Below are 24074 nucleotides of genomic sequence, written 5' to 3'. Positions count from 1 at the left end.
CCTTCTACAAAGTCTTTTTATACAATAACAGGCTGGTGCTGATGTGCCAGGAGAGAGAGGGAGACTGAGTATATCTTTATGGGTGAAATTGATATGAAAGTATAAGTCCACCAACTCAATGACCCTCATTTTAACATGAAGAGGTGCTGCCTTCCCTTTGCAAAGCCTTTGACCACAATATTGCGACCTCATAGTATTAATGCCACTTTAATGTCGTAATTCTACAACTTTTTTTCTCAAAATATTATGACGTTTTTCTTGAAATATTGTGACGCAGTTCAAAAAGTTATTGTATCTGGTTTGATGTGTCATAGCCGGGGTCAGTGGTTACAGACTGAGGGGCCAGTTGTATCTGTTTTACTAGAAAACTTCTGGGAAGTTGGTGCAAACACAGTTAATTCAATACAGTGGTGTACTCTTTGGACCAAGAACATGTTCTGACCTAAATGTATAACAGTCTTAAAAGTAACCCTGGCAATTGAAAGCTGTACTTTAGCCTGACTAGCCCCTACTGTGAGTTATATTCTTCTAAATGCTGCAGTGTTACAGCCACCAAGATTACTTTCAAGATGTTAAATCAGTTTTTAGGGTGAATGTCCTACTCCGCATGAGTACTCATTTGACTATTCCAGGTCACAGTATTGAAGTACTGATATTGCTATTGGCATCTGTTACTCTTGTCACAGGATGTTAGAGAAAATCCCCGAATCTTTATTGATGCAGCTTTAAGAAGTCAGTAATGGTGCTGCTGAATCTTTAGCTTTGATGATGCAGCTTCCATTATTCTCCTGAATGGAATTTATTAGCCTGCTACAACTACTCACCTAAAACAGTACACCCTAACAATATTGTAAAAAGTCTGTCCCCTGCTCGCAATCAGCTGTTTAAGTGTAAGCTGATTTTGTGCCAGAAGCAGTGCAGTGCACGGGGTATGCCTTATTCACTTTGTGACACTTATTTCACACTGGACATGACACAAATGTATCATGGAACAACAGAGGTTTCTGCTTTCCCTTAATACAAACTGCTTTCCCTTAATACAAGTCTTTGTTGTCTGTTTATTATATTAAAAAAGTTATGAACTCCATTTAAGTGTAGTTATTAAACTGTACAACCTCGCTTGCTGCTGTGACTGTTGCTGGCCTCCTGATCATGTTATATATAACTACTTAAACATTTTCCTGTTTCTGCAGTGAATTAAATAGTTTTGGAGAGTCTTTTTGTGTTGCTGAGGAGGTGGGGGGCATGTGGGTTCTCTCTGTTAATCTACAAAGAGAGGCATAAGGGGATTTTTGTTAAAACGTTTGTTGATTTGTTTATTTGGCTGGATTGTGCATTATAGAAGGAATATTCCATTTTATGTAACCCTTAGTCCTGATCTTACAGTCTAATTGATTGAGAACCGTTCTAACTGTGCTGATATTTGTGTTAACAGCACAGCTTTTTCACACCAAAACTGTATCACTCCACTGACATGTTGCCAAGTAGTGAGAGTTGCTGAGTGACGACAAGCTTTATGCACACAAACCCTAGTCATTTTGTATTTGTGCTTATATAAAATGAGACATTGATAAAATGGATGACTTTAAGATAACATATGACCCATGGCCCATTTGGCCAGACACTGCTAAAGGAGAATGTGACTGCTGACACATATCAAATCCTGAATCTTCCATTACCATGAAAACTGTTTGACTGCAAAGAAAGGTTGACTGCAGTGATGTCAGAACAACTGAACATGCAGAATACAACTCAGTAAATAAGATGGGCTGCAAAGTGTTTTACAGACTGGATGTTACAAAATGACATTCAGGTTAATTTGGCAACAGTTGAAACAGCTAAGCTGAACTTGATATTTCTACAGGTCTATGGCTCTATCTGTACCACAAAAGGTGAGCTTTATAGTATCAGCAGTTATCTTGGACTAAATGATCAATGTTTGTCTTAAATGTTTCCCTTTGCCTTTTCGTTAGCTACAAGCTAGACAAGATTGTTGTTTAGTTAAGGCACATTCCGTATAAAATTCAGGGTGCTCTTGTATTCTGTTGCTCAAGTATACTATTTCCTGATAGCAACTGCTAGAATGTCATGTGGGTAGGGCTGTAGTGGTACACTGAAGTCATGGTTTGGTTCACGCACGTTATGGACATCAATTTGTGGCTTTGTGCTGAATCTCTTCACAGGTGCAAAAGGCTGTGGAAATAGATAGCCAAGTCTCGTTTCGTTTGTTTAATTTTTTTTGTACTCCTCTCTCTTTTTATTTACCTGCATAGCTTCCTTCCTCAGCTCTTGACTACTGTTCAAACACCTCAGCCTCACACCTGACCAGAGGTCGAGTGTTATGATGCTTCTGCAGTTATGAATCCTAGATAGACCGAATCATTTGTTGTTAGCTGCAGAGAGTCCTCCATTGCTAAAATTGTGAACAACTTGAGCTTTCCGGGTGGAACTCCCACTTGTGAAATTTGCTTCTGCATTATGTTCATCAATTTTCACACATACCTGTTGCTGAGGAGTGTTCTCGTTGTGTTCTCAGTACAGCTACATGCACCAAACCATAACATCTGTACCATGACTGTTCGGGACAAATATATGTACCGTTATGCCCCTGCATTTGGGGCATGTGTCAAAAAGTGTATCTAAAGTGCCACATGTGTATGTGGTCATCAGCCTTCTACCTGGAGTTATTACTTCAACCCTACATCTGTAATGCTGCCCTCCTTGCCTATTACTAATGCATCTAATCGAGTAAATCAAGAAGTGAAGAACTTAATTTGTTACAGCAGGTGTGACAGATTGTGGTTGAAACTATATTCCACAGCAATGTAGAGCTCTAGACCAGGGTTTGTGACCACTGGGCTACACTGAATAATATAGAAGCATTTTGTGTGCAACACACTGTCATACAGTGCAGTTACGGTCTCTAGTGTGCAGTGAGCTTTACAGATAACTGAATATAAAATTTCATCAGATAGTGAAGCATTATGTGCTTGTACCAGTTTAACTGCTTAAAAAAATCTGTTACACATTTTACCCTGTCTTATGTTGTTGCCTGCGCTCCCCTACTCATGACTTAGTATATTCACTGCTGCTTGAAAGTTTCTAAACTGTGTAGCATTATGTGGATTTCTACACAAATGTGACCTAAAATATGATCAGATATTCATTTAAGTAACTGATGTGACCTTCTTGAGTAGCAGTGACCTCAATCAAATGGTTCCTGTAACTGTTGATTGGCCCTCCACATTGACCTGAAGGAGTTTTGGCCTGTTTCTCCTTATAGAACTGCTTCAACTCTGTTATGTTGTTAGGCTTTCTTGCATAAACTTCACATGACTGACAAGTGTACTAACAAAAATGTGTGGCGATGACTCGGGTTGATGTTTAAATAATGTTACTGTGTATTCAAGGTCTGGAGTAATACATTCTATCTGTAGAGTATTTAATAGATAAACATACCAAGTGTATCTCTTTATTGCTATGCTTTTTCCTATAGCTTATCAGGAGAAGTCCCAACTCTACTGGTCAATAATCTTTCACGCTGGTTTCCACCCCTCTGTGCCCTGGGGATGAATGCACCAATGAGGAGCCTGACCGTGAGTCACTTGCCCCAGCCATCCCATCTGTCCAGAACACCTCATGTCGCATATATGCCTTGTCTGATGTGGTGGACATTATATGTCGATATAATCGTACTGTACACGTTGGTACACCATATATGCCATGTTGACTAACTGTTGTGTGTTATTTACAGGGTATGCCTGATCGCATGTTATGTGCAGTGCTGGAGCAATTTCAGCTTTACTTTTCCCGTTGGTATGTGCGCTTTGTTTCAGTTAGTGTGTGATATCCATGTATATTATTGTTCTCTGTGAGAATGGCCCTTATTTTAAAGTATTATGCAACCTCAATATTGATTGGCTGTAGGTGTTTACATTGATGAAGATCAAGCATGATCTTTGCAGCAGGTAAGATGGTATATTTGTGTGAAGTGAACAGTGTTCTGTGTTCTCCATGTGCTTGATTGTGTTCCACATTGGCCATGCAGCAATACAACACATACTGTCTGGTGCAGAGCCATGTTCTTATGTTGTAATTCACAGCTGCAGTGGAGAGATCTCTTAAATTTGAGCTTTCTACATTCTGTTTGCATGTCAGTGTAGGCATACCTGTATCAAACTCTTCCTTTTAGGTGTGGGATCATTTGTGGTGGTAGTGTACTTATCTAAGGTTGTAGATCTGCTAGTGTCATAGACCTTTCAGCTACGTTTTTCATACTGGACTTGCTTTTATAGTCAGATTTTTAGGCAGATAGTTCTGATAGTTAGAATAGTGCACAGATTAGTAGCTTAGAATATGTATGCATGTGCAGTAGCTAGTGCAGTTCGTGATGAGATTAGCATCTAGTCCGAATGGCTAGCAATATTATAGCTTGGTGCTAACTGCTGTTCGAGTCAGTTTTGGTACTGTGTGTGGCTGTTTTCTTTCAGATTCACTCCCTTTATAGCACGGCTAGTCCCAGCATGCTGAAGAGGAAGCAGAGCTCGCGCGTTGAGGCGCAGCCTATGACTGATTTTGGGCCTGATGAAACGCTCACAGACAGCACTGACATCCTGTGGATCAACAAACCAGTGAGTCAGATGTGTCTGTGCCACATACCTGGCATTTCCAACACTAGAACTGGCAACATGCAGTAGACTGTGCCTGATAATCACTGATGGCTGGTGTCATTGATATATCAGGGCTGTATACTTACTTTTCAGCTGGTAGCACTGGGAAAAAATGCAGTTGCTCAAAGAAAAATTTGGTAGCACACAGGGAAGAATCTGTGTTGTTGTTGTTGTTGTTGTTGTTGTTGTTGTTGTTGTTACTATTAATAACAACAACAACAACAATAAAAATATTCTGCCAATGTCATTAAACAGCCAAGACACCACAGAATAAAGCAGTAGGTTTTTAAATGATAATGATAAAGAGTAGGGTTAAACAATGGAGGCTGCCTCTTTGTATGACCTAATGCAAAAGCTGTAATTAGAGCTGACGTTAGCCGTACAATTGGTGCAAAGTCAGATGGTGAAGGGATCTCATGGTCTACTACAACATTGTGAACAGGCCAGTCAGTATTTAAAACATTACCGAAGCATGAAAAGAGAGCCATGTTTGGAGAGTGGTGAAGTTGGTTTCAGTTTCACATATCAAATTTCTTTCTCAAATAGCTGTCAAACAGTGGGCAAATAAGGATAATGTCAATTATCAGTGTTAGCAGCCTAAAATACATGTAGCAATGTTTGCATCTGAAATACTTGTAGATCGTGTTTGCATTCCTACCATAATATCTTGCGACACAGTAGAGGAATCAAGCATATGAATGAATAGCCAAAATAAAATGATGTCAGTTAATAATTATCATTGAAATAATGAAAATGTGGGAGCCAAATTTTTGCAGGAGCAATATTTCCCTCAACAGACCTCTGCTGTAGATTTCTGTTGACTGTTGGCGTAACCACGGTGGGAGCTAAACAACCTTCTACAAATTACATCCCAAACAGCAATAACTGGGGTCTGAGCACAAGGCGTCTTATGGAGCCAGTAGAATACAAATGAGGGGCAAAGTTTTTTGTTAGTCCATTAATATTTATCTTTATAATAGGGATGATGGGTGGGAAGATGGGAGTGGAAGGTGGTTGATATTAATTTTCCCTGCTGTGCATCGTGGTGCACGGCGACAATCTGAAAGTAGTAGATGCTTTAGAGAAGGGGGGAAACATTTTATTTTGATAGAAGATCAAAAACAAGAATTTTGTCTGAGTCTGAGATGCACTTATGCTTCATGTGAGAAAGCAAATGAGCTAACAAAGTGAAAGGATACATTTCTATTGCTGTTTACTAGGACTGCATGATAAATTATATTTTTATTGATATTACGAAATGAGTTTCTGTGATAAACACATTGTTAGAGTGGTGATAACAGAACAGATCTAATTACGTCTGTAGCAGTGCATGTGCTACCCTGGGCTCAAGGAGGACACTGGAGGCAGGATTCAGAGCTGCAGCAGCCATTACTTTAATTTCATCCAAAATAAACACAACAACCAAAACCAACACTACCCACTTTTCAGTGGCTTCTACTGAGACTTTTCAGTCCTTCCTTAACAGGAGCTTTTCAGCTCTTTGGTCTTCTGCTGCTGCTTGTTCCTCTCTCCCTCCCTGTTCCTTCTCAGCTCTTTTTAAAGGTACTTGAGCTGCCAGCCAGGTCAGAATCAGCTGGCTCTCATTAATGGCAGCATGAGCACCCAGGATGAGAGGGAACGAGAGCTCGCCGCTCCGTCTCCTCGTTACTGTCCCCAGCTGGCAACTTGGCCGCCTGGGTGGAACGTGAGGTATAGTGAAGCAGCCTCGCTGCATAACCGGGGGTGGGGCCCAACCCAGGCGGCAGAGCTTGGGACTCGCTCCTTGCTGGCACCATCGTCGTCCTCCTCTTCCTGCCGTCACTCCCATGACTCGTGTCAGTTTTGTTCGTCCAGGGGAGCTTGGGCTTTGTGCTCTGCCCCCTCCACATTCGCAGCTCTCTCCCTGTCGTCCTGACTGAGGTTCGCCATCGCTGGTTGTTCAGGCACCGCATTCCTGCTGGCTCTCGTGGCCGTCATCGCCGGGGCCCAGGGGGCGGGCACATGCCACAACGTCATAAGCACGTTTCCTGAACATGCTCTCCCACTTGGGTGACGAGTAATGTAACCATTTGGCCAAATGGCCAACTACAAAACACATACTCGGAGACCCTAAAATATTGGCCCCAACTCTGCTTTAAAGGAAATTCACTCAGCACATGGGCTAGTTCGGGCTCCACTGTCTTTCTGCTATCCAGTTTGGCTGCTGAAGCTTGCTGCCTTACACCCCCTTTAAATAATGGACCCTGACCAACCACGAACATGGTGACTCGCTACATTCAACCAAAAGCCTGAACAGTATTTTTAAACTAAAAACAACCCGCCACAATATTTAGTAACTAAACAAACAATAAGTAAATAAAATAAAACAATGTGTTTGTTCTAGTGAATAAAAAAAAAAAAAAAAAAAAAAAAAAAAAAAATATATATATATATATATATATATATATATATATATATATATATATATATATATATATATATATAAAAAATTGTATAAATATATGTGATTTGGTTTTGTAGCCTAGCTTTCTCAGCCCTTCAGTGCATAAAAATGTGCTTACAGTTCGGATGTAAGTAGTTAATATTTATTAATAATTCATCATATTTTATTTTGGATAATAGTTAAATGGTGCTTGTGTAATTTTGTATTTTGCTATTTGTTTAAAGAGGTAAGTTAGATTTCTGTTTACACATCCCAAACAAAGGTCTGCACTTGCATTACATCCAGGCAAAGACACATTATTTTAATAGTAATTTTCTCATATTGTCATCGTAATATCCAACAGGTTTATCGAACATCACATTTTATGTTAATATCATACAGCCCTACTCTTTACTATTTACTTTAAAGTGTGTGATTTTAGAGCAACACTGTGTTCTCTCTCTGCAGTGGGTGCATTCTCTGTTGCGGGCCTGTGCTATAATCAGCGTCATCTCAGTGTGCATGAACACGCCCAAGACATTCGAGCACTACCCACCCCTGCAGTATGTCACCTTCACCCTGGACACAATGCTCATGTTTCTCTACACGGCTGAGATGATCGCCAAGATGCACATCAGGGGCATCATCAAGGTAACAAACCTAGCTGGTGGTGTCAAGATTGTTAATGGGAGAAAAAAAAAACAACTAAGAGTTCCATGCAAGCCAGTAAATGGGCAACTGGTTGATGAAGGGCCCTTAATTACTGCTAAGGAAAGTGTGGACAGCTTAATTGGCAATTGAAGGATAACAAGCACACAGAGAGACATTGAGCAGTGAATCACTTAATGCTTGTCTTTTTGTGTTCCTTAAATTCATCCAAGTTCAGAGTGATTAGTCAAGCCTCAGTCAGAAGTGTGTCTTTGCTAGCAACAATGCACAACTTTTCATTTTACCCATAGTTTATCAGCCAAAATGGTATTTTATTTGATGAGTCACTGTTGGCTGGCTGATCATGTTCACTGACTCTGAATCTTGCTAGTGTATGTGTTCCTCAATCATACCAGATGGCCCTTGTAATTTGGCAATGCAGTTTGCATGGGCTGTACACAGATTTGGGTGTTTTTTGTCTCAGTTTGGATGTTCTTTCATTGGTTTGATATTTTTGTACCACAAAGTTATGGTAGTTCAAATTAGTTGGGGTGAAAGTTAAAAGTATCTTTTTTTTTTTTTTTTTTTTTGCAAAGAGTTATGACCTATGAAATAATATCTAGGGCTGGCCTGAATAATTTAAATACTTTTTCAGTTTTCATTTGGCACCTAGTTCTTTAGTATTCTAAAGCTTTATAATAGACAAATTAATTGTTAACATATGGGAAGTCTTAAAAAAGACATTGTTTACTTAAATGTTTTAGAAATTTAGGTCAGACATCCACATGACACCACCTCGCCTAAGTGCACAACAAATGGCACTGCTTCCCACTTGTCTGCTAAAAGGACAAACATGCCTCAGAAATCGTGTGTGGGATCACTTTAAATTATTGGATGATAAGAAATGATTGTAAGTGTATTTGGTGGCTCTGGTGTCCACTGAGCTTGGTGCCAGGTCCAGGAGGAGCAGCCAGGGTGCCTGCCAAGCTGGTGATCCTCCTCATGGTCAGGTATCCTGTAGCACTCAAAGTTGCTCTTCTCATCCACTCTGTGTAGCTTGACTAAGACTAAACTGCTGCTTTCGGTGACAAAAAAACAGTGAACTAGCCAAATAAGTGTTTTGATTGGTTTATCTTTCCATTTGATACAGTGCATTTAGAGCATCCCGATTTAGATCCAATTTATTTCAGAGCCATAATAAAGGCTTTGAACTTTAAATAGCTTGTTTGGCAGAGTCTCCAGGGGGCAAACATTCAGCCCCTGAGGTGTCTGCTTCTCTACCAGATAAAAAGCAAGTGAAGCATGACCACAGGCTGCGCTCAAGCAAACAAACCCATACATACTGCTTTAGTGATGTCATGATCCTGTGTCCTACCTGCTGTATGTTAAAAAAAAATAAAATAAAAAATAAATAAATCACTTCAGGCAGTTATGTTGTTTTAATGTAATTAAAGCAATGCTAGTAATTGATTGTACTACTGTTAAACCATTAGTCTATTTTTGTGGCACTGTGTCACACTGGATTGTCCATTCATTTTTATATAACAAAAAATTCATCCACATCAGATGATAATCATGTTTCGTAGTGGTGAATGAGTATTGGAGCAAGATTAATGCAGATTTCTTCAAGCACCCCTGTAGGAATCTAGTAGTATGTTAAGCTACTAGTGACACTTTATTGGTTGTTCTTGGTTAAACACAGACATTTGTAACTTGTGTCAGACATATATTAACATATATTGCATGGAGATACCACATTGGTGAGGTTGCCATGCATATTTGCAGTCAGTGCCAGTGTTTTCACCCCAAATTAGTCTTACCCATTGTAAATCAAAATATGGTTGGTTGATTCCTCTGTCACGCTTTCATGTTTAGTCCAGTTCATCAAATTTCCCAGTGGTATGTGGACACTGTTTACGGGACTAGATTAGAGTATTTCTCATTCTTATTTTTTTGATTACTTATGTTTTATTTCTAAAATAGCCAAATAATTGATACTGGGATTATGAGTAATGAGTACGAGTTTAAGGCTGTTGTCACATCTAGTTTGCTAATGGCTGCACCAGAGTTTGGGTTTTTGTGAAATTGTATCTTTTCCATTTGGATTGTTATACACATTGCAACGGCCAGGTAATCTACGTGGGCATTGGGTTCTTTGATTGGTCAGAAATTTGACAGTGATAGAAGAGCTCTTGCTTTGATGTTTGTCTCCCTGAGTGCCATAAAATGATCTATTTTTTTATTTAAACTTTCTGTAGCATATCATTAGTATAAAACCCCTCAAATATATTAATCAGTTCTGTTCCTCAGATCCATTCTTGATATAATGGATAATCACACCCATGTTGAGGGAAAATAAAGATACATAATGAAGAAGACCTTTGATTTTTGGCTCTTCAGTTGTTTGTTACACATGAGTATGGGTAGACTGACACCTTTCAAAATGGACCGTACTAAAGAAGTTTGATTGGTCCACACCAAGGAAAGTACACTGGCTGTATGCACCCTAAGACAAAAAATTAGAGAAAAGACTGACTATGAGTGGAACTGTAACGATATTCTGGGTTGTATAGTGAAAAGTGTGTTTTCATATTTTAGTGTTCACATGTATGATTTTTTTTTTTTTTTTTTTTGATTGTTTGTAATTAGAATTTTGAATTATAATATTATTTTAAATAATCTTGTTTGTTATCCTTTTGAATTTTGCATTCCATCTTAAAAGAAGCAGCAGTTACATTCTGGCACCTTTGCAAGCTGCATCATTTAAGGTGGAACAGAAAATTCCAAAAAGAAACCAAATTCAGCTTCATTGAATTTCACAAGTCATTTACCTCATGTGCGCCCCGATAGTACAGTCATTCATGCTCAAGTACCAGCTGGTCAATGGCTTGTTTCACGCACAAGACTTGCCTAATGCAGCAGGCTAAGTTAGTGATACTTTTGATCCCACAACCGGGGAAATTCCACCTCCGCATTTAACCCATCCGTGAAGTGAAGCACCACATACACACCAGTGAACACACACACTAGGGGGCAGTGAGCACACTTGCCCAGAGCGGTGGGCAGCCCTATCCATGGCGCCCGGGGAGCAGTTGGGGGTTAGGTGTCTTGCTCAAGGACACCTCAGTCATGGACTGTCGGCCCTGGGGATCAAACCGGCAACCTTCCGGTCACAGGGCCAGATCCCTAACCTCCAGCCCACGACTGCCCCTAAAAGTTAGACTGCTTATCAGGCTGTTCAGGAAACTAAAGCATGTCAGGTATAAATCTTGGGCTAAAGCTAACTGTGAAAGACCGGCCATTCCTGCACGTCTGCTACGTTTAAAACAAAGTGGACTACTTCAGATACAAGGGTCTGTTGCAGCTTTAATATGAAATGTGACTGAAACATCCATAACACACACACACATATATAGCGTTATCTGTGCTTATTATACTATTAGAACCATTATGAGAACGTTCTAAACAGAGGAAGGATTTCAGTTGGTAATCTGGATGTACCAGTATATTGCGTCCATTTTTAAACTAAGTTATAATTTCATCTTTCTTACTTGTCATTTAGTAGTCCAGCACAAAAACCATGGTGGACACCTGCACAGGCTAAATATTGCTGCCTCTTTTGTTCCCAGCTGCCCCGGCCTTACATTAGCCCTTCAGCACAGCTGCTTCTAACCTGTAGACTGTCATTAAAACCTACCTCTCATCACCTTGTCTCTGTTTCCAGGGAGATAACTCTTACGTTAAGGACCGCTGGTGCATGTTTGATGGCTTCATGGTGGTCTTTCTCTGGGTCTCTCTTGTGCTTCAGGTACAAGAGTCAGAAGTTCTCCTTGTAATGACTTCTCTTTGCTGAAGTTTTTGATATTCTTTAAATAAAAAAGTAGGCCACATGCTGATTTACACTGCTTACTGATCTCTCTTTTAATTGTTTGTAGGTGTTTGAAATAGCTGAGATTGTGGACCAGATGTCACCATGGGGAATGCTGCGGATACCGAGGGCCCTCATAATGATACGAGCCTTTCGGATCTATTTCAGATTTGAGCTGCCGCGGACGCGCATAACCAACATTCTGAAGTAAGTGGCGAGAAGCAATTTTGGAAAAGAATTCATGCTTTTGTCTGCAGCTGTGTTGACTATTGCAGTGGTCGCTTAGCAGATCATCCTAAAAAGCCCATTTAACAGTTGAAGCTCTTGAGAGTCTTGACTAAGACTAAGAGACCTGGACACGTTACTTCACTTTTTTGATCTCTATATTGGCTCCATACTTTAGATTATCCTGAATGGAAATTGCAGTGTTACAGTAGCAAAACATATTGCACATAAACTTATACATTATAAAAAATTAGACATAAGTTAAAGTATGAGGGAGCAGAAAGGATATCTACATGCATATTTACATAGCATATAAGACAGATTCTTGTATTCACATGAAAGTAGGTATTGCAACCAAAATATGATCAGTAATGGTAAAATTCTGTTCTGGTTGGGGCTGTAATGTTTTGATGAGGGAATAGAGTCCATTTGATGTTAAGAAGTGCAAAGGTGAACACATTTTTTTTCTTGCTACTGTTGAGAGAGAGAGAGAGAGAGAGAGAGAGAGAGAGAGAGAGAGAGAGATTGAAAAATCTTTTGCGAAAACTGCCTTTTGCTTTCTGCTGTATGTGCCCCACGGCTCCCACAATTCTCTGTATTTTAAGTTTACTTTGAAACGGCTAATAAATGCTGAGAACAGGATTAGAGAACAAGGTAATATGTATACACAGCAGCATACTGATTCAGTTTTACCCATTTTCCAGCTTTCAAAAGCTGGTAGAGCTGCTTAAAGTCATTTGAAGCCAAGTGAACACATTGTCAGCTTCTCGCCAATGTAACCGCTATTAGCATTAACATAACAGAAAGTATTTTAAACACTGGCAGTGCAAATGAATGACTGGTACATGATCATGATTGAATTACAAAATAATTAACCACACACAGTTCAGTCCAATGTTGAAGAACAATCCAATTTCCAAAAAATTTGGGACACTGTGTACAAAGACATTGTATCAAATGTTGAAACTGAGATATTTTATTGTTTTTTGAAAAATATATGCCCATTTTGAAATTGATGCCAGCAAGATGTTCCAAAAATGTTGGGACAGTGGCATGTTCACCACTGTGCTGCATCACCTCTTCTTTTAATAACACTCAATGTTTGGGAACTGAGGAGACCAACTGCTGTAGTTTTGAAAGTGTTTTCCCATTCTTGTTTGATATAGGATTTCAGCTGCTCAACATTTTGAGGTCTCCTTTGTCGTATTTGTCATTTCATAGTGTGCCAAATGTTTTCAGAGGTGACAGGTCTGGACTGCAGGCAGGCCAGTTTAGTATTTGGACACATTTAATATGGAGCAATGCTGCTGTAATACCAAAGATCATTGCCAGCAAATACTGTTTTTTGGTCTTGTCCCTTGCGTACCGAGATTTCTCCAGATCCTCTGAATCTTTTAATGATATTATGTATGGTAGATGATGAAAAGCAAAAGTTCTTTACTGTTTTACATTGCCAAACGTTATTCTTGCTTTAGTGATAAACATCTCCCCATCTTTACTTCTGAAAGCCTCAGCCTTTCTGAGGTGCTCTTTTTATACCCAGTCATGTTACTGAGATGTTGCCAGTGAACCTTCAGGTGTTTTTAGCACACAACTTTACCAGCCTTTTGTTGTCTCCGTCCCAACTTTTTCAGAACGTATTGTTGGCATCAAATTCACAACGGGCATATATTTTTCAAAAAACAATAAAATTTCTCAGTTTCAACATTTGATATGTTCAACGTTATGTTGTTTCAATTAAATATAGGGTTTAAATGATTTGCATATCATTGCATTTTGCACAGCATCCAAAGTTTTTTTGGAAATGGGGTAATTGGAGTGGGAAGATCAGTTTAAAATCCAATTTAACAGCACCAGCACATCTTTAGTAGCACACAGGCTTGCCAGTATCAATAGCGATGACATTTGCACATTATTGATCAGTATTTAGTATCGAAGATACTAGTACACACTGTTCAGTTTAAATGATTAAATGTGGTATTTAGATGTTTCATCAGATAATCACTGAAAAACTTTTTAATAACTTTGGATTGGTACACTGCAACCAGCATTATCCCCACCATAAATTCTTTTTAGGTGTGAGATCATGCCGATATGTTCTATGTTGAACCATGACAACACCAAGAACGTTGAATGTGTAAATAGTTCTTTGCATGGCTTAGACGGTTCTTCTCTATGATAGAGAACCTGTTGTATATGGTTCTTTGAAAACCTTTTCAAAATGGCGTGATATGGCAACAAAAATGGTTCCACTATTGTAATATGTAAAACCATATTTGCTAAGAGCATATTGGAAAGCACTTTGAATTACAGTTGTTTTTTGAAATATACTATGTAAATAAACATGCCTTGCCCGGAACATTGCTAAATCAGGTTCATTACATATAACTCCCTTGTCTTCTTCTTATAGGCGATCTGGAGAGCAGATCTGGAGTGTGTCCATATTTTTGCTCTTCTTCTTGCTCCTCTATGGAATTCTGGGGGTTCAGATGTTTGGCACCTTCAATTACCATTGTGTCACCAATGAGACACAGGAACAGTAAGTATTCACAAGTATTCTGAACAGTTATGTCTGTTTGATTATTTGCTTAAATAAGTTGCCATTTCAGGACTACAAAAATTAAATTTTTAGTGATAATTGTGGTTTATTTTTTTTCTCCATAAATGCTGCAGGGCCCAGTTAATATGCATTTTTTTTGGTAGTCAAAAGGGATTGCAGGCACAACACCACCCACACACATCTGTCCTCATAAACACAAACTCCATCAGCTGCTGCATTTATCATTTTCACCTGACACAGCAGATTCAAAAAACTTCACTATATTAAATTCACATTACAGTATACAAGACTTTAAACACAAGATACAGTGTCTCACAGCTTCAAGTTGTACTCAGAGGTTTTCAAATGTGGTATGCATTAATTCTGTAAAAGTTAATATGTCAGTAATGCTTTAACCAGATAATTCTTTAATGACACAGTTTTTTTTTACAGTGTTTGTCACTTCAGATTGGCCCTAGTAGTGTCTACGCCAAACCACCTCTATTTTGACCTCATTGAGTTTTTTGGTCCTTGAGAGCAGAGCCTTTATTCTGGCAGCCCTCCTGAAGAGCTTGTGGTTATATAGTTGGCGTCTGATTGTTGACTTGGAGATGTTCTGCCCCCAAGACCTAATTAATGTCTGCAATTCCCCAACTTTTATCCCTGCAGATTTTTTTTCTGGCCACTCAAACCACCTTTCTCACTGTGCATGTGGTCAGTATAGACATACATCCTCTGCTTGGCAGATTCTTAACGTCTACAGGTGCTTTAAACCTATCAAGTATTGCCCTGACAGTGCAAGTTTGCCTTTGAGATTTATTGTCTTATATTTCCCTTTAACCAAATCAGATTAACTGTAAACACATTGATGGCTAACATGGCACTGTGGTGACTGTCTGTGATGGTTCACCCTACTGAACTGGTCGCAGTTCCATTGGCTGATACTGGCTGATACATTAATATCACTTTATGTAATAAAGTCTGAAATACAGGCAGTTGTTAAATAAGCTGGTGTTGCACTGGGAAACTGTGACTGTTGTAGTTACACAGTACCTAATGAAATAAGACAGATTGGATGGTCTAAAGGTGGACCAGTGCAGCGTTCACTATAATGCTAACATTCCTACTGTTTTAAAGATTTGAATAAGCGATTTCTTTTTAATAAAAAAAATACCTGACTGGTTTTTGTTATGGTTTATTTGCTGAATTTAACATTTTTGAAAACGCAAAAGAGCATATAAAATGTAACTTATGCAAACATCATGGCAAACTTTGTTTTAAGTGTATTTTTTCTTTAAACTAAATAAATAGAAATTGTGTAGATGCGTGCCATATTTAGGATTGTTCTCTGTGCAGGATCTGTTTGGCAGGGGTTAAGCCACTATCATTTCTATAGTGAACTTGAATTCAGTGCATGTCAGAAACTCTGATCAGAGGTCTCAGTATAAATGCGGGGAGAATCAAGTGTGTAGAAAACTATATATGTGCTTCAGAGCACAGGGCTGTTTAATATTCACATGTAGATAAGTGATGTGTCAGAGTCAGCTCTGAAACAAAAAGCTCCAGCCATCAGCGTTATGGCAGAGGAGTGCACTGCAGCATAATGATAATAATTAGCATTTCCTACGTTGTCTGGGCTTTGTGCAAGCGTTCATCCCTCCCTCAACTTTATGGCCTCAATCTGTCTATTCTATCTCCCTGACCGACAAGTGTTCCTGGCTCTGGATATCTCCCACTGACCGTGCCATGATTTTCCTCTAGTTAAAGAAAAAGTCAACATTTTTTTATTGATTGCTTCTAAGATGTGTTAGTTGGAGATTAAAGACTCTGTCCATTGCACATTCAGACACAGACCTTTTCTATGTTGGGCAGGATGGGATATTTCTTTTTCAGAAGTGCTCAGTATCTAATCTATCCAGAGCACATGTCCTTGGCACAAAGTCGCGAAGATTTGATGGGGGTGGCGAGTGAAATAGGATGGGGGGAGCTCTCCACAGGGTTCTTTTTTAATGGAGATGAATTTTTGGATTTGATGACAAAATCGTATTTATTTTCTATTCCTTCTATTATGTGTAAGATTACTCTTCACGACCTTGCCAATCACAAGCTGGCAAATATTCCAGGCAGAGATCTTTTGGAATTACTGTTCTATTCCTTGCTGTGACAGGTAGCAATGATAACATGATCCATGCATTCTGTGAAATCATTAGGTAAATACTTAGCATTTAAATATATTCATAGTGTAATGAGAATCAGTGCCCTATTTCTTTCTTTACGTTCTGAAAACAAGACAAAAATAGTAAAAATATTTAGGTGTCCTAGATGATCTGCCTCAAACATATTATTGGCATTGGTTAGCTTATAAATTTATTTTGTTCATATGTAGGCAGGCTTATCACAGGGGTAATCTGTATGTTAACATGCAGTGGGGCAGTCTGTTTGGATTTAATTAGAGCCGTTTTGATTCAGCACTGTGTCTCTGATTGGCCTCTGTATAACTGCAATATATTACCCCCTCTCATTTCAGATCCCTTATTAAACTATTTGAAAGAATGTCTGACTAGCCAATCTGATAACATTAATTTTCATTAGAGACATCAAGTGGCTCCTGAAGTAACACCTGTGTCCCAAATAGAATGTTGTGTATGAGGTAGTTAAAATTGTCACTACCTGAACAGTCATCATCAAAACATTTGGTGAAGTTTCAGTAGCGTTATTATTGTTTTGTTAGTACAGAATGTAGTGTTCAATTATTTATTTAAATAATCATATTAAACAATTTTAATAAAAATATAATGGTATAGGGTCACAAGATCATTTTTGGTATAATTTGAAAATGCCAGTGCAGTTTTATTTCAGCACAACACAAACTAACACACCACCATCACCAGTGTTACTGCAGTGCTGAGAATGAGCCACTGCTCAACTGCACACCACTACTTTGGTGAGGGTCCATGGGGCTCCTGACCACTGAAGAACAGGGTGAAAGGGGACTAGCAAAGTATGCAAAGAAACAGATGGACTACAGTCTGTCATTGTAGAACTACAAAGTGCACCTATATAATAAGTGGAGCTGATAAAATGGGCAATGAGTGTAGAAACTAGGAGGTCTTAATGTTATGCCTGGTGTGTGTGTGTGTGTGTGTGTGTATAAATAAATAAATAAATAAATAAATAAATAAATAGCCAAAAGTATTTACTCACCCATCCAAATAATTGGAAGTGTTCCAATCACTTCCATGGCCACGCGTGTATAAAACCAGGCACCTAGGCATGCACACTGCTTCTACAAACATTTGTGAAAGAATGAGTTGCTTTCAGGAGCTCAGTGAAAGTCTATTCGTGAAATTTCCTCGCCACTAAATATTCCACAGTTAACTGTCAGTGGTATTATAACAAAGTAGAAGTGATGGAGAATGACAGCAACTCAGCCATAAAGTGGTAGACCACGTAAAATGACAGACCAGGGTCAGCGCATGCTGGGGCGCATAGTGCGCAGAGGTCACCAGCTTTCTGCAGTCAATCGCTACAGACCTCCAAACTTCATGTGGTCTTTAGATTAGCTCAAGAACAGTGCGTAGCAAGCTTCATGGAATGGGTTTCCATGGCTGAGCAGCTGCATCCAAGCCTTACATCACCAAGCGCAATGCAGTGTCGAATGCAGTGGTGTAAAGCACTGCCACTGGACTCTAGAGCAGTGGAGACGTGTTCTCTGGAGTGACGAATCTCCGTCTGGCAATCCAATGGACAAGTCTGGGTTTGGTGGTTGCCAGGAGAATGGTACTTGTCTGACTGCATTGTGCCAAGTGTAAAGTTTGGTGGAGGGGGGATTATAATGTGGGGTTGTGTTTCAGGAGTTGGGTTTGGCCCCTTAGTTCCAGTGAAAGGAACTATTTTGGACAATTTCATGCTCCCAACTTTGTGGGATGGCCCCTTTCTGTTCCAATATGACTGTGCACCAGTGCACAAAGCAAGGTCCATGAAGACATGGATGAGCAAGTTTGGTGTGGAAGAACTTGACTGGCCTGCACGGAGTCCTGGCCTAGAACACCTTTGGAATGAATTGGAGCAGAGACTGCAAGCCAGGCCTTCTCGTCCAGTATCAGTGTCAAACACGCTTCTGGAAGAATGGTCAAGAATTCCCATAAACACACTCCTAACCCTTGTGGAAAGCCTTCCCAGAAGAGTTGAAGCTGTTATAGCTGCAAAGGCTGGGCCGACATCATATTAAACCCAATGGATGAAGAATGGGATGTCATTCAAGTTCATATGTGTATGAAGGCAGACGAGCGAATACTTTTGGCAAAATAGTGTAAAATACGTATGTGTGTGTCTGTGTGTCAATTCCAATGAAGTTGGGACGTTGTGTAAAACATACATAAAAACCGAATACGATGATTTGCAAATCCTTTTCAATCTATATTCAATTGAATACACTACAAAGACAAGATATTTAATATTCAAACAGATAAACTTTATTGTTTTTTGCAAATATTCTCTCATTTTGAATTTCATGCCTGCAACACGTTCCAAAGAAGTTGGGACAGGGGCAAAAAAAGACTGGGAAAGTTGAGGAATGCTGAAAAAAAACAACTGTTTGGAACATTCCACAGGTGAGCAGGTTAATTGGAAACAGGTGAGTGTCATGATTGGGTATAAAGGGAGCATCCCTGAAAGGCTCAGTCATTCACAAGCAAGGATGGGGTGAGGTTCACCACTTTGTGAACAACATTCTTGAGAACAATGTTTCTCAACGTGCATTTGCAAGGAATTTAAGGATTTCATCATCTACAGTCCATAATATCATCAAAAGATTCAAAGAATCTGGAGAAATCTCTGCAAGTAAGCAGCAAGGCAGAAAACCAACATTGAATGCCCGTGACCTTCGATCCCTCAGGCGGCACTGCATTAAAAATCATTCTGTAACGGATATTACCACATGGGCTCAGTAACACTTCAGAAAACCATTGTCAGTGAACACAGTTCGTCGCTCCATCTATAAGTGCAAGTTAAAACTCTGCCATGCAAAGCGAAAGCCATATATCAACACCACCCAGAAACGCCGCCGACTTCTCTGGGCCCAAGCTCATCTGAGATGGACTGACGCAAAGTGGAAAAGTGTCCTGTGGTCTGACGAGTCCACATTTCAAATTTTTTTTGGAAATCATGGACGTCGTGTCCTCTGGGCCAAAGAGGAAAAGGACTGTCCGGATTGTTATCAGCGCAAAGTTCAAAAGCCAGCATCTCTGGTGGTACAGGGGGTGTGTTGGTGCCCATGGCATGGGTAACTTGCACATCTGTGAAGGCATCATTAATTCTTAAAGGTACTTACAGGTTTTGGAGCAACATATGCTGCCATCCAAGCAATGTCTTTTTCAGGGACGTCCCTGCTTATTTCAGCAAGCCAATGCCAAGCCACATTCTACATGTGTTACAACAGCGTGGGTTCGTAGTAAAAGATTGCAGGTACTAGACTGGCCTGCCTGCAGTTCAGACCTGTCTCCCATAGAAAGTGTGGTGCGGCATTAAGAAGCGCAATATATGACAACGGAGACCCCGGACTGTTGAGCAACTGAAGTTGTACATCAAGCAAGAATGGGAAAGAATTCCACCTACAAAGCTTCAACAATTATTGTCCTTAGTTCCCAAACGCTTATTGAGTGTTGTTAAAAGGAAAGGTGATGTCACACAGTGGTAAACATGCCCCTGTCCCAACTTCTTTGGAACGTGTTGCAGGCATCAAATTCAAAATGAGTAAATATTTGCAAAAAACAATAAAGTTTATTCGTTTGAACATTAAATATCTTGTCTTTGTAGTGTAATCAATTGAATACAGGTTGAAAAGGATTTGCAAATCATCGTATTCTGTTTTTATTTAGGTTTTACACAACGTCCCAACTTCATTGGAATTGAGGTTGGTGTGTGTGTGTGTGTGTGTGTGTGTGTGTGTGTGTGTGTGTGTGTGTGTGTGTGTGTGTGTGTGTGTGTGTGTGTGTGTGTGTGTATACACATAGACAAACACACACATATATATGGGTATATATTCCTGTGAATAATGGAATGTGAGGATGAAACATTGCATTACTTTTTTTTTAAACATTGCATGCTGGCCAAACTTAGTCATTTTTCCAGTGTTTATTTTTCAGTAATGTGACGTGGAACAGCCTTGCCATTCCTGACACACACTGCTCTCCAAATGGGGAGGGCTACCAGTGCCCCATGGGTTTTAAGTGCGTGGACCTGGAGGCACATGGTCTTAGCAGACAGGAGCTGGGCTACAGTGGCTTCAATGAGCTTGGTAAGTAGAGGCTGTCCACTGCGCTTTTCATGTACACAAGCACATTATGATTCAAGTTCTTTTTGAATGTTTTTTTTCTATTCTTACATGTAAATATTGAATTTGACTGCATTAAAATTAATTCCCAATCTGATGTTCACAATTGAGTAGCTCAGTTTTCAGTAGAAAGTTTGAACATATTCAATATAATAATTGTCTAAATTTGCATCATGTAAGTTTTTGTTGAAATGGATCAGTACTGAGTCAGGAAAAAACTTGGTGTGAGTGCGGTGCTGCGAGTCACTGAAAGCCTGAAATTTCATTTAAAAGTCAGAGGTGTTGGGTGGAACTTTGCGGGAGTTTTTTTGCACTGTACATCTTTATGTATTAACATCATGCACACAGAATCAAAAGAAAGGTGTGGTTTGATGTCTAGATCTCAAATGAATATAAATAAATATAAATATTATACATATTAAAATATTTTTCTGTAAAAGCTTTTCCACCCCTTAACAAGAATTTAGAATAGCCTTGAATTGTTATGAGTGCTAACTGAATTCATACATACTGCAAGTGATTCTTAAACCTCCTTAATAATTCCTAATAGAATTATTTTTTTTTACATTTCGGATATCATTTATACTGGTTTGTTGTCCTTGCAATAAAAACACATGCATCTTCTAAGCTGCTTCTCCTTCTGGGTCGCGGGGGGGTGCTGGAGCCTATCTCAGCTGTCATAGTGTGGAAGGCAGAATTTTTTGTGAAAGGTTGTACAAAATAATTAGAATACAAAGAGTTGTGCCATGACATGTTAACATCATCCTAAAGATTTTTTCGATATTTTCACCATGATGGTGTTTTGTGTTCAGTATTGCCTGTTCAGCCTTTATTGCTGGGATGGAGAAAGAGATACTAAAAATACTTTTAAGTCATAGAAGCACTTTGGTGATTTTTTTCTTAATGTCATAGATTTGTTACAAAATGAAATGAGTCATTAATTATCAGTGCTAAATCAGTGTGGCCAGAGTTGTGTAATATTGCTGATATGAACAGCCAGCCGATGTATCGATCAGACCCTGGCTTCAAAGCAGCACTGAAGCGTCTTCACTAACAGCAGTTTAGTTGAGTGCTTGCTCTGGTTTTAGTATATCAAGCAGTAGGGGTGGGAATCTTTAGGCATCTCACAATTCGATTTGATTTTGATTAAGGGGGCTGTGATTATAAAACAATGATCAGTGCATCTTGATGCATCTTTTTTTCTGTACAGGATTTCTATTTTCTTACTGTCTGAGGACTTGGTAGTTTTAAAGCAACGTATTTGTAATGATCCATAATGAATTTACTTCTATCCATCCATCCATCTGTTGTCTAAGCCGCTTCTCCCTCAAGTTCGCAAGGGGATGCTGGAGCCTATCCCAGCAGTCATCGGGCGGAAGGCAGGAAACACCCTGGACAAGTCCATCGCAGGGCAGACAGACAGATGAATTTACTTCCAATATCTTTTATTAATAAATCTAATGGAAATGATGTGGTGAGTGATCTAGACGGCTCTCATTCACTGCTGTTTGGAGCATGTGATCTGCTGCTACTCATCTGCGATAAAATACACCGTTTGAGTAAATAAGTTTCTGTGGAAATGGATGTCCACGCAGCACGTTACAGCCGTCCTACCCATTTTCTTTATTGATTTTATAACTTCAGTTTTGGTCTCGTTGTAGAATGAGGGGGATCGCTGTGTCAGTAAAATATTTTCGAGACTGGACGCTGAATCTTGGCTCCAAAGTGTTCAACATAGGGTGAAAGCACTGGTTGCATGGACTTAAACAAGTTTATAAGCAGCGCAGTTGTTTTTGTGCAACGAGAGACTGCATTTCTGAAAAAAATAGGAAAGCGGAGCAAAAGCTTCAAGCAGAGCAAAGTATATCTGCGCTCTTAATTATATATTTTAGCCTATAATAGGACACATACTGAGACTTAGGAGACATTAAATGTCTCCCAAGGTGGTTTGACTTTGTTGAAAGGACAAAATGGCTCTTCTTAACATTTGTGTTGTGACTCCTGACCTAACCTGGGTGCCAGTTGAATTTCTTGCTCATCCATGTGTGATGATTGTCTGGGAGCTGCACTTACCCACGTCCAAGTTCTGCTCTTTGCGTTCCGTCAACATTACATTATAAATGAAATATTTAGAAAATCGATTTTTGACATTTATGAATCAATTCAGAATTGTTCACATCCGCACCACATTGCATCTAAGAATAGAGTTTTTCCTGTACCCCTACCACGCAGTGTAGTACATTTTTGTCCTCTTGCAGTGACATAAATCCATAGTAAAGGTACATAGAGCAGTGGCACTTATTTTCAGATTGGCATGAAAGGAAGCTTTGCTGTCTCGCAAACACCAGCAATGGCTTTGAAATACTGGACAGACACAGGAGAGAGACCTCTTGAAAGACCTTCTTTTTACATCTTTGAACTTTCATAATATAAGAGCTAGTTTCATTAGCACAGATGTTTGAGTGGACTGAGACCATTGACTTTGTGTAGACCTGGACTTCTGAAACCACCCATGGTGTTTGTGCAGCTATAATGACCGTGGCAGCTGTGAGAGCTATACCCATATAATTTATTTTACATCCCTTTAAGGATTCAGAAAGCGAGCTAGGAGACTAATTAAGAGTTTACAGATAGTGTTTAGGTGCTCTTTCTTGGTTTTAAAGTTCCTAATCCTCTACTACCTGATGTTGCCATATGGCAACAATTACATTTCTTTTATCCGTTTATTCATTTATTTTTGCTAGATTACAATGTAGAAATCATTTTCTTCTTTTTCTTTGAGAAACTAAAGGCTTTCTGTGTAACTTTGTATGCTTTTATCTGACCACATGCTTTCCTGTTTCAGTCTGTACACCTTTATATATATACACACACACACACACACACACACACACACACACACACACACACACACACACACACACACACACACTATGGTGTAATCAGGGCTCTGAGACCCTCTCAAAGTGTATGCATTGTTCATATACAGATGGATACAATGGAGCTACAATCTTCAGTGCATACAGTGGGGGTAAATAAATCCGTTTTTTATGTTTCAAACTTTATCAGTATATTTTTATGTTCCTTTCTGTATACTTAAAACCTTTTTGCATATTTGGCTTTTAGCACATGTATGCTAAAGATCATATGGCAGTGTACTGGTTTGCTCTTATTTGCAAAGCAGATTACAGTTGTGTTTTTGCAAGACCTTGCCATGTGAAAGCAATCCGCTTGTATATTTTTATATATTCCTATTAACAACGAATTTTTATTTTCAATACAAAATTTAAACAGTTACGGTTCATGCAGTTACTGACATTTAGCTATATTGTTCGAATGAAATTATGCATATTTAATTAAACAGTAAG

At 39.3% G+C, this 24074-nt stretch overlaps 1 protein-coding gene across 5 annotated transcripts in view; it reads left to right on the top strand.

Moving 5' to 3' along the window:
- nalcn (sodium leak channel, non-selective) overlaps positions 1-24074 on the top strand; it is a 177778-nt gene that overhangs the window by 3194 nt on the left and 150510 nt on the right. For 2 of the 5 annotated variants that reach the window (XM_037538951.1, XM_017720919.2), the window contains exons 1-7: positions 3775-3816; positions 4491-4631; positions 7561-7743; positions 11465-11548; positions 11676-11815; positions 14244-14372; positions 20519-20670. In XM_037538951.1, coding sequence (XP_037394848.1) covers positions 3775-3816; positions 4491-4631; positions 7561-7743; positions 11465-11548; positions 11676-11815; positions 14244-14372; positions 20519-20670 — 871 coding nt within the window. Of the gene's footprint in view, positions 1-3496; positions 3597-3754; positions 3817-3927; positions 3969-4490; positions 4632-7560; positions 7744-11464; positions 11549-11675; positions 11816-14243; positions 14373-20518; positions 20671-24074 lie in introns of those variants that run through there. The other 3 variants (XM_037538950.1, XM_017720921.2, XM_017720920.2) reach the window with 3 other exon arrangements.

The sequence above is a fragment of the Pygocentrus nattereri genome, chromosome 6, assembly GCF_015220715.1.
Source record: "Pygocentrus nattereri isolate fPygNat1 chromosome 6, fPygNat1.pri, whole genome shotgun sequence".
NCBI classification, from domain to species: Eukaryota; Metazoa; Chordata; class Actinopteri; order Characiformes; family Serrasalmidae; genus Pygocentrus; species Pygocentrus nattereri.
Note: the sequence above shows the minus strand (reverse complement) of the source record. Positions and strands in the feature narration are given on the sequence as shown.